The sequence below is a fragment of the Hirundo rustica genome, chromosome 2 (assembly GCF_015227805.2).
Source record: "Hirundo rustica isolate bHirRus1 chromosome 2, bHirRus1.pri.v3, whole genome shotgun sequence".
Lineage (NCBI taxonomy): Eukaryota > Metazoa > Chordata > Aves > Passeriformes > Hirundinidae > Hirundo > Hirundo rustica.
Window position 1 is genome coordinate 19,290,273 of NC_053451.1, and position 14,883 is coordinate 19,305,155.

General features: G+C 36.6%; 1 protein-coding gene across 3 annotated transcripts in view; it reads left to right on the top strand.

The window, feature by feature from the left end:
* CBLB (Cbl proto-oncogene B) overlaps positions 1-14,883 on the top strand; it is a 125,833-nt gene that overhangs the window by 85,233 nt on the left and 25,717 nt on the right. For all 3 annotated transcript variants that reach the window (XM_040055775.1, XM_040055776.1, XM_040055777.2), the window contains 3 exons: positions 2,240-2,371; positions 6,138-6,341; positions 14,010-14,195. In XM_040055775.1, the coding sequence (XP_039911709.1) occupies positions 2,240-2,371; positions 6,138-6,341; positions 14,010-14,195 (522 nt within the window). The remainder of the gene's footprint in view (positions 1-2,239; positions 2,372-6,137; positions 6,342-14,009; positions 14,196-14,883) is intronic.

Genomic DNA, 14,883 nt, shown 5'->3' on the forward strand with positions numbered 1-14,883 from the left:
GCTCACCTAGCAGTAATAAGTTCTTATTAAAATGTGGGTAATAAGTTCATAAGAGTGAAAATGTGTTGTTGATAGAAGGGCTTAGGTGAAGAACAGGATAATAATCATTTAAACTGTAGAGCCGATGGTGAAGCAGACAGCATGTCTTGGAATGTTTTGTTTATTGTGAGCCTTTTCCAAGTGAGAAGTGTTTCATACAGCTATTAAAGTCTTTTCTGATATTTATGTAACAGATTTATGTAGCTTGTTTTTTCTTGCTAATAACAAAGGGGAATGCAGAAACAAAATGAGGACCAAATAATAGTTTGGATGCCTGAATAGGCATGGTACAGTTGGTTGGCAAGTCCAGGAGGAAGAGCTCATACATCACAAAAATACTGGTTCTGGGGTATCCAGTTCTCTCCTTTCTCCTTTGTCTATGGTGCAAATTGGAAGAGAGATCACAGAAAACAGCAGAAGTAATTAAATGCCTAAACAAAGTCACTTTGCAGAGATTTGCAGAGAAAATTAGAATATGTAGTTGCGTTTATAGTCTTACTAAGTGATGATGTGATTAATTGTGCAGATGTTTGATAATCAAGTAGTAGGATGTAGCCACCCCAAGAAAAATGCTTGATTAAAAATTGTGCTGAAATTAGCACTAGAAGGTTAAGGAATACTGTGTAGAACGTTTTTCCTGATGAAAACATATGGAACGCTTGAGGATATGTTGAAAGAAAGACCTCAGACTAGATCAAGCCATGCTGTTCCAGATGGTCTTCTGTTTCTTCAAATCAGACTGGATGACCTGCGGAATCTTCTGTACTTCTGGGTGCTCTGTGTGCATTCCACCTCCAGAAGTATTTTAGAAAAGAAGTATTCTTTACTATCTGTGGTATTATCAGAAATACCATTACAAATAGATCTGTTTTGTAAGAGAATTCCTAAAAACAATTACCTGAAGAAAACCTGAATACTTCTCTGACTTCCATCTTTTCCCTCCAGTCTTAAGATAATAATGAAGGAATAATGGAGATTCATCAGGTATTTGTGTTGCATGGAGACACGCTCCAGCCCATCTATTTGCTTTTTCTAAAAGAAAGGAGAAGCAGCACATGGCCAACGACCACCTTGTTCTTCACAAGCCAATCGTATATTATTTTGGATTTGAATTGAATGAATCAAGTTATTTCTGCACATGTAGTTATGAGGACATTATTAGCTAATTCTGATGCTAATTCAACAGATTCTGAATTATATGAGTCTGCCTTAAATAATATATAACTGAGGAGGTTTAAAGTTGTCACTATATCTGCTTAAACTATGAAAAGATGGTATGGAAGTGGCTGCAGGGCTAGATTGCTGCAGATGGATTCTTTGCTAGAGCTCCACTTTAAGCATCTTTAGTACACTTGACTACAGCTGCAGATACAAGCTCCCTCTTTTGTTTTCACTTTTTCTTAGCCTCATGTCCCCTCACTTTACTTAACTGTAGCTGCTTATTTTCCCATGATCTGGATTGTACTTACTTTAGGCTTTCAAAATTTGGTTTTTCAAGGCTAAAAAAGCTTATTTCAATGCAAATACATTTAACTGTCAGTCCCTCAACAATAACTAATTCTAGAAAACTGTTCTAGACTTGAGTTTTGTCTGCTATTTATTCCTTCTAACGGTAGTGTTCTACCTTCCTGTCAGTCTTGTAAGGATGCAAAGTACTGAACAATCTGTGCCTGACTGTTGCCAAGTTATCCTGCAGGGTGTTCTTGCCATGCTTCCTTTGCAAGGATTGTGTACTTGAACATACTGCTATACAACGTCCTTGCTATAGCCCTCTTGCTTTTCAGTTTTCAATCCAATAATATTCTTAGTCCTAAACTCAAACCTAGAAATGAAAATCCCAGTTTTGTCCCTATTTGTCACTTAATTTTTCACTTAGAACCTAAGTTCATTTTCTTCCTTCTGGCTGCAACCAAAGCAAAGCAGGATGTGTGCCTTGCATGGCAGTTACGTACGACAAGTCTGTACAAAATCTAATAGGCACAAATATTTCTCACACTTTTTGGCATGAATTGTAGTATATCACAAGTTGGAAGAAGCAAAAATTTAAACTGTTTCAGTGACCTTCGTGTGGGTTTTAGATCAGTAGAGTTTCCTTGATTAATAAGAAAAGCAGATTGGAAAACAGGGCATTTGGAGAAGTATATTCTTCGTGAACAGTTCATTGGAAAGGAATAATCGCTTGACTTTCTTTTGTTTACAGGAGCAGTATGAATTGTACTGTGAAATGGGTTCCACTTTTCAGCTGTGTAAAATCTGTGCAGAGAATGACAAGGACGTGAAGATAGAGCCTTGTGGACACCTTATGTGCACATCTTGTCTTACAGCGTGGCAGGTACTGTCGTGGTTTAGTTGGTGGGGAAGAGGACAGATTTCTGTTGCATTCCTGTTCGCAATGTGGATATATGTTTACTTTTCCAGGTACAAGGATGTATATGTTTAAGACTATAAACATCCTCATATTTCAAACCAGAAATCCGTGAAAAACAAAGCTCCAGGAGTCGTTGCAGTCTGGACTTGTAGTCCTGCCAAGGCCATTTGCTGACTGCTGCTGAGTGGAAACTATTTCCTGAGTGCAGTACCTACTCACACAGTACAAGCTGGGCATTTGGTGCCAATTCAGTCACTTAGGTCATTTCATGAGGTATTTAAAAGACACAGAGAGGACACGTAGCTGCTGGGAATGGATAACTGACTAGACAGCATTTTATATGGAGAAGGGATGTCTTTGAGAGAAGGATTCACTCAGTGGTAGAGGTCATGAATTGACCTGTGGAAAATGAAGATTTTAGGTTGCCTGTGTTTCACATTAGTAACATGCAAAGCACTGAAACACCTAGATGGCTTTAGATTGTTGTTGGACTAAGAGATTTGAATGGAGGGGAAACTCCCTTTTCTTAAAGTCATTTATGGAACATCAAAAAAAACCCAGAGACTTTCTGGTGACACAGCTTGGTGAGTTTTGTCCATCTTGTTCATGGATGCACCAGTCTGTGGAAAAAGGGAGAATGGGTACCTTTAATTCAGGGCAGTTGACCTAAAAAGTAGCATCTAAAGCTGAGGTCATTCCTCTTCACAATTGTGTGTTATCCCTGCCCCTTCTTTTGCATCTATATTTTAAGGGGAGAAGTAAGGTTCATCCAGTTTTCAGACAGGACTTTGATTCACGTTTAATAATCAGTCTTTGCTTATAAATGTAGCGTGAAGAGTAAAAAGAATCCTTGAGTCTATTCCATTTTGGGCCTGTTTTTAAATTAATTCACCTCCTTCAGTGTGTCTTCACTCTTATATTTGTGGCATGTCTTCAAGTACTATCATTTTCCTTTTCTAGTTAGGACATTTTCTACCTAATTAAGAAAGCCTCAGTGGCAAATCAACATGAAACGTCAGAAGTATCATTTGAGTTTTTCTTCCATTAGCAGTAAAGGTTTCTTGAAAAAGAAGTACTCTCTGTTTCCAATTTTGTGAAATTCAAGTTTGATGTTCCAAACAGAAATCTTTCTAATTGGCCCTGGATCAGAAATTCTGAGGAAATTCCATTTGAGGCATACCCACGAAAGGATATTTATTTTACTACTAAGCAGCTGCTGAGCTGGAACAATGTTTCTCATTTCAGGAGTACCCTTTCTGTGTTCATTCAAGTTTCATTCTGAATGACAGATATAGGGGTCTGATTACATTGTCTTAAAAAAATCTGAAAAATACTGAGAGGTCGGTAGTTTTGTTGGTTCTGTTGGCCTGTTCATTTCTTTTTTTTGGCTCAGCTGACAGGGCTAAGTAGCAGGACTGAAATCTTTGTACTTCTGATTGTGTGGTAGAAGCATTTTGCAGTCTTGGGCCAGTGATGTGCTCTGATTCTGGAGACTTTAGAAGCTGAGGTCTCCAGTACTTGGCTATGGGATAGGGACTCAGGAAGACAATGACAAAATATTTTAGGCTCAGAAAACCAACATGTTGAATGCACCAGGTTTCATCAGAACACAGCTACCAGCTGTAATTGGTCAGGTACATTTCAGACTTCATTACAAATTTAACTTTTGTATAATTAGTGAGGCAATGAAGAAATATTACGCTGCAACAGCATCAGCTGTTGTGAGCTGCTGGTGGGTTGTTTAATTGGCAGCATAATGGCTCGTTAGGCATGCCTCAAGAGATCCAATACAGATGTTTTCACTAAGCAAAAAAAAATTGAGTAAGCAGCATCAGGTCTGCATAGAATACTAAGGATGATTGAGCTGTTCAGCTTTACGAGGCTCAGTCTCAAACAGGACTTTGGTTTACTTGTTTCCTTTTTGTATTATGCAACAGGAGTAAAATATCATTTTATACCACAGACATCTATTGTCTGAAAAGTACATGTTTTCTAAATGCATATGGGCATATAGGCTGTATTGTAAGGTTGATGATGTTCTAAATGACCTTTCTGAGGGCAGGGACAAGTATGTGTATTAATAAAGACATCCCAGATATGTATTCATACTATTGAATTCGAGTCTGCTGATGTGTTTGGTTACTAAGGCTTTTTAAAAGAAGGGATGGAAATTGCTAGTGCAGAGCACAGGTACAAGAAAGCCTTGAAAACGAAAAGCTCTGTGCCTCATTGATAAGGTATTTTTTAGAAAATGAAGCTGTAAGGAGTTGTATAGAGTGAGGGAGGACTCCCGTTCACTTGACCGTGGCTGCTTCAGTAGGACCATATAATTTGAAGAGGTTTTTTGAGGTAGTAAAGTTGACCAGCTAGTTGTACTTATGGTGCTGAAAGTAGAGTGGATGTGTCTTTCTATACAAAATGAAAGTCCGGTACTAATCCTGCAATTGATGTCAGAAGGGACCATTTATGCTTATCTGACCTTGTGATACAGCTCATCCCAAAACTGTAAAATCATCTGTCAGTTTAGTAAGACTGGCAAATGTCAAGATAAAAATAATGCTAGAAAAAAGTTAAAGTTGTTTTTTCATCTGAGTAATCAAAAACCTGTGCTTGCTTAGTTATATTTCAGTATAAGTAGGTTGTTTAGAATTAATTTTGGTGTTCATATCTCTTTAGCTGTCTGTCTGCCTGCCTGGCTGCAAATATAACACATATATTTCTGATTTCACTTGGAATTATCTTGAACTCTCATGAGTTCTTCTGGGTGTAGGTTTGTGGTTTTATTTGTTTTGTGGTGGTGTGGGTTTTTTGGTGGGGTTTTTTTTGTTTTTGTTTTTGTTTTGGTTTTTTGTTTGTTTTTTGGGTTTTTTTTAATAATTCAAATCTATGTTGTGCTTCTTGATGGAAATATAAGTGCTTGAAAGACTTCTCTGATTTTTTTTTGTTCATTAGTAGTCTGAATCTAAAGGCTTTTTGTTTAGTTCTGATAAGAAAAAATACATTTCTGAAATAAGTAAAAGGAATGGAATATGACTGCTTGAAAATCATCGAACAGATACAACTTAAAAATTTAAATTCAAGTCATTCTTGTTTCAAATAATATGTGAAAATAACTCCTTGTCCTATATAATTTATTGAAAATGTAGTTAAGTCCTGATTTTTTTATGTAAATGTGAAGAAAGCTGTTTCTAACTTCAGGTGTTCTGAATGCTGGTAAGGCTGTGATGGACTGAATATGTTTTTCCAAGAAGAGCTGCATGCCATAAAGCTTGCCTGCATTTCCTAATGTCAAACGAAAAATAAATACTTTTATGGTTAATATAAAAGGTATATAATAAAATGCATTATCTCTGTGTACACACCTCACCTTCTTTCTCCTGAAGAAATAGCAAAATTGCAAGCCTTAAAGGAAATGTGTTGCATCCTGACCTGTAATACTAAGCCTGTTTAATGCTTTGTAGACATAATAGTTACATTTTGATTAGTAATTCTTAAGTGAAGCTTAATCTGTTAAAGAGAGACAGCTTTAAATGTGCAGTCATTTTAAGATTTACTAGTTAAACCTTTGTTGATCTATTTCCTGTTTACTCCAGTCCTTCTTTACAAGCTTTTAGAGACCAGTTGAGGGTGTTTCTGTGTAAAAGGTGTAAGTCCTACTTTAAAAATTATTGCTGGCTTTATTTGTTTATTTATTTATTTTTAATTTATCTACCTTTTTGTCTTGCTGTAGGAATCAGATGGCCAAGGCTGCCCTTTCTGCCGCTGTGAAATCAAAGGAACAGAACCAATCATTGTGGATCCCTTTGATCCCAGGGATGAGAGCTCCAGGTGCTGCAGTATTATGGATAGCTTTAGTATGCCCATGTTGGACTTGGATGACGATGACGATAGAGAGGAGTCTCTAGTGATGAATCGTTTGGCTTCAGTCCGAAAGGTAACTTTTCCAAACACTGCTCAACGCCTAAAACCAGCCATTTGTAAACAAAGCTGCCTGTAACTCCAAACAGTGAGATGTTGCACTTCATGCTTTAGCTCACAGCATCTCACTGAACATTTTTTGGGTTGAAAAAAAAAAAAGTCTCAATACAAAGGCATTAAAACTCGAGTTGGAAAAAAAAAATACTCCAGTTTCTCAGCGGATGTGAACTGAGATAATTTAGTTTATAATGGACAAAGCATGAGTTTGCACCAGCTGAAACTCTTATCCAGACTATGCTGTATGGACAATTCCCTGAGCTTTTATTTGGGAAGAACAAAAAATTTCCTGTATGTATTTGTTTTCTGCACGTGTGTGTACATGTGCACAGAATGTGGACATGTGCATTTAGGATTAAAGTTGAGTTTCTAAACCATTTTCAATATTACTACTTTATAAAAGTGACTTGATGCCTAGTTCATATTGCACACAAGTAGCTTTTAGTTATGTTTCATGTGAGTTGTCTATGATTTTTTTTTTCTGTAATTTTTAGTATTAGTTATTCTTAGTGGGAAAAGTAATTTTGAGATTATTCATAGTGACTTTGTGTTTTGGGATGTTTTCTGTCCTGAAAGTGCTCTATGTTAAATTCTGAGATCTTTGTTGTAGATTTTCATTACTGATATATTTATATATAGCAGTATCATTGAAAAAGTTTATTTTATGATGATAGTTTTTGCTACTGTATTTTAGCCTGGAATAGATATTGTCAGAGGCCAGGCAACACTGATTTTTCAGAGCATTTACTAGATTTTACCTTATACTAAGGTCATTTAGATTGAATTGTTGCCTTGGAATTAATTTCGCAGCATCTTACTTTTCCATTTCCTTATCATTGCATTTATTAAAAAAAAAAGTGTTCTTCACCCTCATATCTGAGAGTATCTGTCAGTTAATATACAAGCTTCTGATATCCTTCCTGACCTCTTAAGGCTTATGAATCAATCTTCTGTTGTGTACGTAATACAACATGCTCTTCCCTTGGGAACAGTTTATCCTTCCTGCCTGGACTTAAATTGCAGTCTGCAGCATGACCTCTGTGAGATAGCCTTGAATTGATGGGCTTTTATAACACTATCACTTCCATGATAAGGCAAAAATGCATTATGCCTTTATCAAAAGAAGGAACAATAGGTTTACTATAGGAAGTCTTCTTTTAGGTGTCCACCTAGTGCTTGAGTGCTTTGGTGCCTTGCTACTTTTTTTCATTGATTTCATTGTTCAGTGAAAGAAATCGTCACTCTGCCAGCCTCTTGAAGTCTATTTAAAATTGTTGAATTATTGCATCATTTGGTGATTTTTAGACGCTATTTTCTTAAAATTGTTACCCTTGGTTGTGCAGTGATGGTCTTAACCATACCACCTGTGTGTGATATAGCGTGATTTATATACACTTTTTGTTACCAATGTCTTCATCAGACTTGCCTGTTTCTTTAGCCATTGTTTATTTTTCCTGCTAATCAGTGTATCTTTGGAGCCTGCTGAGTGAAATTATATTTTTCTCTGTGATGTTATGTGGAACTTTACTCTTTGTGAAATTTTCTCTCTTTTTTTTGTCATTAATGCTGTTCATATGGACAGGGTGCTGTGTAATGACTGTGTAACATAATCTGTTGAAATGATGGAAGTTAGGTGGCAAAGACAATAATTTAGCTCTTGCAGCCAACCTGTGGGTACTTTGTAATCTCAGTGAACAAATTTTTTAATTCTTACTTTATTGGACTGTGGTAAGCTTCCTCAACATAAATCTGTTAATCTTTGAAAATCGAATGGGCTGTATTTGTGTCAAATCACCTGGGTGACCCTTCTAATATCTGGCGAGTAGTGAGCTGGGATGTGAAACTCATTAGAAGAGGAGAGTTTCAGACACATGAAGTTCTGAAGGTGACTGTAGGGCTTCACAATATGTTGTGCAAATAATCAGATATCAGAAAAATACCAGTTCTGCAGTTTGTCACTCTTACCCCTGAACTGTACTCGGAAACTCTTAAGAGGTGTCGGAATTAAGTCTCTGAAAATTGCTTTAAGGAAAAGAACAGTTGTGAAGCTCCTTAGTCATTCTTTAAAGGAATTAGTGCACACACATTAAGAAAAATGAATAATTCTTGCTAGCTGTTGTGTATGAGTCAGCATTAGCAGCAGATCAGCTCTAACAGAGGCTTTGGAGAAATCCACTGCAGTTAGGCAGTTTATCTGCTTCATCAGCAGCTTATTTTTTTTATTTCCAAATTGTCTTCAGATATTTTTTTAATGAAGGAAAGAGAAAGAATGGTGCCAAAAGCCTCTGTTAATTGTTTCCTCTCTGAGAAATTTCCAGCCCCATGGTATCAGATTAGCTAATGCAGTTATTGCCCAAAATGTTCCTCTTCTCAGATTTTGTTCTAGCAAAGCACAACATTATGAAATGCACAATAAAAAAAGTGAAGATTACAGGATATTACAGTAAATATTGAACATAGCTGCTTTTTTTTTTAGTTTTTAAAGAGGGCATTTGAATCTCTAGTAGAGTATGTTACTTATTCTATAATGTTTAATATTTAATTGTACTAATGAATGAGGAGTTCTCTGTCACTTTACCTTGGTAGAAGACATAATTTGATACACTTCTTTTAAAAAGAAAGAGGGAAAATAAGGAGAACGGATAGTGCAGGGGTTCTTGCTATGAGCAAATAACTTTTAATTCATAAGTGCTTAAGGTAATTCTTGGATCCAAATAATATCCCATGAAAACATAGAGGAGAGCTCTACCAGTATAGGAGACTATGAGGTTTTCAGTACTTTAAAGTGAATTTACACTTTTGTCTAAAAGTAGATGAAGTTACCCTGTCTGGGGTGTTACTGTCTTTTCTGAAATTAATTTCCTAGATATTTGAATGCACAAAACCCTGATTGATTGATTCAAGCTGTACATTAAAATGATCATAGGGAATTGTCAAGGCTGAAAGACAGTTTGCCATGACTAGGCTTCTTCCAGCAGGTGAGTTAGGTCAAATTTGGTAAATCATGATGAAAGACCTTGGCTCTCAAAAGGGGAGGAGGCTGTTTTCACTTATTTCCATATTATTAAGCTGACTATTTTCTGGTAATGGTAGAAGATGTGTTACATAGTAATAATGTTTTTAATTTCATTATATAAATTATAAAAACATGTAGAATAAGACTTGAATTATATATCTGGATATTCCCTTCGTCAGTGCCTCAGCTCATATATGCACATCACTTCCTACGTAGTGGTACACCTGGTTGGTGGGAATGTATTTAGATCATGTTACTCAGCAGGAGTGACTTACTTAACTGATTACTTACTAGTATTTGAAGGGTATAAATACTGGGAGGCAGTGTACCTCCCCTAATTCCTGATTCCCTTGGCAGTGTGCTGCTCACTCTCAGACCTAACTCCCTCTCCCTCCTTCACATGCGTTTTCTTGGGTCAGCAAACATAAAGGGAATAAATCTGTCTTCTTAAAAACATGTTAACAGTCATCAGTGTTAAATGATGTAAATTTATATCCTCATGTAAGTTTTTAAGCCTAGATAATACAGCTCTGCCTAGGTCACAGCTTATCTTAAGAAGAAATAACAAATATGTGAGTTACTCTTACCTGATTATAAATAAAGAAGCTTCAGAGAACTACTTCTGGTGTAGGTCTGCTTGGACCCTCTTAGGTGTCTCCTGCAGGTTGAGTTTGCACCAAGGAGATGAACAGGCAGGATAGTATTCCTCAGTGAGTCAATCATTAGCATTTATGTTCAGCATGCTTTTCATATGTGCCTATCTGGCATAAAAGTATTTGAAAACTCTTGATTCAATAGCATGGCTGTTATTATCTCCATCAGAAGAGAAATCTTGACTAGAAATTGTAATCAGCATTGGAAGCAGGCTTTTTCTTAAATTCACAACTGCTAGGGGCAAACTGAGCCGAGTACATCCCAGTGACAAATGCATCTGATGGAATCACACAAGTGTGGTCCCTTCTGCAGCACAACTGCAAAGTAAGTCACAGCTGCTTTCCCCTTGGCAGCAGTCACGCCAACCAGATGAAGTCCATGTTGTTACAAAGGAGTCTGTGTTCTTCTCCTTAATTACATCTTTATTGCACAGGTCTCTGTGTGGTGCAGCAGAACCCCTTTGTACACTGAAGGTCTGTCTTCTGTCACTGCCAGTTCATTTGAGTTCGTTTGTGTCTTAATCACTCGCTTGTTTTAGTTGTTTGTCACTCTTCTCTCTCGCTGCAAATTTTTTTTCCCGGCGTATAGAAAACACACAGAAATCTCCAGCAGGTGACAAACAGAGAAATTTTAGGAGAGTGTGCCCAAAAGAGCAGATATTAGTACATTTGTTAATGCCTTGGTATCCACACGAGATGCAGCCATCTTGTTGGCCTAGCTGTCAGCACACATCAAATGATGCAGCTAGACAAATTGGATGAGGGTGGACTGAAAAATACGGGATTTTCATAATGAGGATATGATGGAAATCTGATACTGAATGCTGAAGAAAACCTGTTTGTTGCTGTGGAATATTTGCCTTTGTTTTATTTTTAGTATTGGTGGATCCAAACAAGAAATTTTAAGTTTTTCCCAGCAAAGCTTTTGCTCTTACTTCAGCACCAAGTGGTGATATGGATTAAGCTTCCTTGTAGGGAGAGAAAAGCTGCTTTTGCTCGCTGCTATTTAACTTCTTTTATTTTTTAATTGTGCCTGATAAGTTACTCTTTAACTTGTTGGCCATAATAATTCCCTTTTTGAAATCTCTGGGGTCAGCATGTTCTGTTAGCATTGTGGCTGTAGTATAGCATAGTAGTCCAAGGGAATGAAAAATTATTTTGCTGTTTTGAAACATGACATAACAAGGCACAGATGTGCCTAAATTCAGCTCCTCTCACACACTTACTACTTCAAAAATTTTCCATTTCATTTTGTTAGTTGTGCTTTACTGTCCATGGAATGTGATTGAGGTAGCCAAATACCGAGCATATATGGAACTAGAAGTCTATCACAAAAATGTAATTGCTTGCTTCATTGGGTGTAAAAGCATGTCAGGGTTTAAGAATCTTGAACTTTTAAATGAATGGGTTTTAAATGGGAATATTCTTTGATTTTTGTCTCTGCAAAAGCTAGGCTCTTACTGCAGTAGGAGAAGTCTGACATGGAACCAGTAAGCACACTGAGGGAAGATGGCATAATTTTGCCTAATGATTCTTTAGAGTAGAACTGTGTAAGAAACATTTGCCAGATAGAAACAGGGATGGATATTCTTAAAATGGTATCACTACAGTGCTGTTCACTTAGCTGGGTTTTGTACAACTCCATATAGTCTCCCATTTGAGACTCTCAGATTGATCTCTCAGGAAATTGTGTTAATTAGTTTGATGATGTGACAGTTAGAACATTCTAAATTCCAAACAAATGTTTCCTGTCCAATAATTGGTTTTCAGGTATTTCCTAAATTTCTTACTCTTTGTTTCCCACTCCTATCACGTATGTGATTGCTCTTCTGGAACAGTTCCCTGCTGACTGAAATGCATTATGTTGTGCAACGCCATAAAATGCTGTGACTTAACTACATTGCTTTCATTTATTATAAATAATTGAATCTTTTTGGAGGTGTGACCTGCTTATTTGGTTCTGTTTCAGATAATTTGGGAAATAAATTCATTTTGTGTCTGCTGAAGTCAATCCTTTGAGTATATTGTATTGCATGGTTCTTGGCTTTCAGGAATGCTTTATGGAGTTCTAACTAAACTTTGAAAACTAATGCTATTAAATGATACAGTGTTTATTATGCTGTTTAACTGATAGATGCCTTCTGATAAGGAAAATGAATTGACATTCGGTTTATAGTAATTCTATAATTACTGTTGCTCAGGCATGCTTGCAAGATACCTATCTTGCTTAGTTATTCAGCTTTCCTTAATGTTGAGAGGCTAAATGCTTTGGTAATTCATGTGCTTATCTTTATGGTCTTCCAGTCAAGGACAGGGTCATTCACCAATTAAAGGAAACAAAGAAAATTTAAAGACTTTATTCAAGGAATTTAATATGAATATTGAGACCACCTCTTCATTGAAGAAAGAAACTGAGAAACTTCTGGTAGCCATGAAGACCACAAATCTTAAACTGCTCTGTCTCTTGAATTTGAATGTTTAGTTGTGAAATGGAGCTTGCACATGCAGACAAAGTGGGGAAGACTCTAAATAGCAACAAAAAAACATCCTGATGATGGAGTTGCACATTACCCTTCTAGCTTTCAACATCTTCTCACTCCTTTCGTGCATTTTTGTGCACTGTTGACAGCAATACTGTGGTGGCTCCTATTTTTGAAGGAAATATGGTAGCAATCCCTGTTGTATAGAACAGGATATTAAACTAAGCTGTAGTACAGAGCGTTGATAAGGAGTCAGTGGTCTAGATCCTTTTCTGCAATCTACTTTTGAATTTATGAAGTTTCCAGTTTCTTTAATATAATGATTGAGTGTAAAGAAAGGTAATGTTGCTTGCTCATTTACCTTGTTAAAGAACTTTCTGCTCTCATCCCAGTTATCACTATGGGATGCTCAGCATTCATGAGAAAAAGGTTATGAAGACAAGGGGAAGGTTTTATCAAAGGGGTTTAGCCTAAAGATGGGTGCATTTTTGCATCTCTAGGCAAGCTGTGATATGAGAGCAGTGGAGTGCCTCAGTGCAAAGGTGGCCCAAAGCCGATCCTTGGTGGGAATGTCTTCCAGCTACTTGTGTCTACTCTCAGGGAAGGCACAGACATTCAGGTTTATACAGTACGCTGAAACTCATACAGTGAGTTCATAGAAATAACTTGAACTGATCTATGCAAACACCTGAGCTGTGTTTGTTAAAAGTGAGCCAGATGAGGGGTGGGGACTGGTTGCAAAATTGGGTGGGGCCCTGTATTGAGAGTTGAAATGTTTGATTCTGATGAATTTGAAAGGATAGGTCAAGGAAAAAAGAAATCATAGTTTGAGGGAATGTTAAATGTTTGTGTTATTTGTTCAGTATTTGCTTAAATGATAAAATTATTGTAAAATTATTTTTGTAATCACTTCATTTTTTGCTGTTTTCACCTCTTTCCCTAATGTCTTTCCCTAATGTCACCACCTAATACTGGTGATTTTGATTGGTAAATTTTCACGAGACATACATTCTATTTTGTATGGAAGTAAGATTTGAAAATGGGCGGTCGGCAATAATAGGCAATATCATGGATGTTCAGCTTTAATTTCTAGAATTAAAGTGATTTGTAGAACTTAGATTGAGTACTCTCTATTAATAAAAAGGCTATCAAGGATATCAGTGCTATGGTAGAATTTATGAATTTTTTTCCCTCATTTTTGCCGTGATCATTAGGTTTTTATACAAATTGCTAGAATATGTATTTTTTATTTTCATCACAAGTTAACACGGGTCTTAATTTTGAGGTAGAATGACTTACAGACTTCTTTTTCAGTAACTGTAAGATGAGCTCTACTATCCAGATGTCCATTATGAAAAATGAGTATTATAATTGACTCTTAGTAAGTATCTGATAAATTTCAAGCGTGTTAATTGTGGAATGGAAGTTGTATACTTGATCATCAGGTAAAAGGTAATTTCATTTTTTCTCTCCTGAAGTGCAACGAGAGGCAGAATTCACCAGTGACTTCCCCAGGATCTTCCCCTCTTGCTCAAAGAAGAAAACCACTTCCAGACCCCCTGCAAATCCCACACCTTAGCCTTCCACCTGTACCTCCCCGTCTGGATCTGATTCAGAAGGGAGTAGCACGGTCACCGTGTGCCAGCCCAACCGGGTCGCCAAAGGTAAGTGTTACTGAACCATTATTTCTGAATATAAGAATTGTGAGAAATTGCATTTGCAATTTTCTGAGGTGAGCTTCTTGTTTGTTTTGTATAGTGGACTGTTTCAAACCTTCCCATGGATTTTGCCTTTTCAGGATTTTGCTTTGCCCCAAAGAGTCTTAATTACTTGTAGCTTAAAGAAACTTTAGATTAGATCCATACAGATGAAGTCTCCTGTTTCCACAGTACCTTATGTAGTTAAATGTTTCTGGCTGCTTGTGTTGCTCAAATATGACTTCAGTTTGCCTGATGATTATATTGTATTTGGTTATGGACAAAATTTTAAAGATGTTGCAGTAATGGATCAGTTCTGTAACAAACTCTGATTAATGAAAATAAATAGAAGCTAAAGTTTCCTGAAAATAGATTTAAAGGTCATTATCTCATTAAAATTATATGTTTTCCTTTCATGATGATTTATGTTCAATTTCCACAGTGTCCTTACAAGAAAAAAATGTGCAGATACACTGCTTTCAAAACCTTAAATGGGATATAATGGGACTTAGTTTTCAAGGGAAATAATAACAACTCTATAGCTAATATGATTGTATGCTATGTTTTGTAAAACTAGTGATGCTAAAGATTCAATGATTTTTTTGAGTGGATAAGCATGAAAGAGAACAAATACTGTTCGTTGCTCTCTATAACA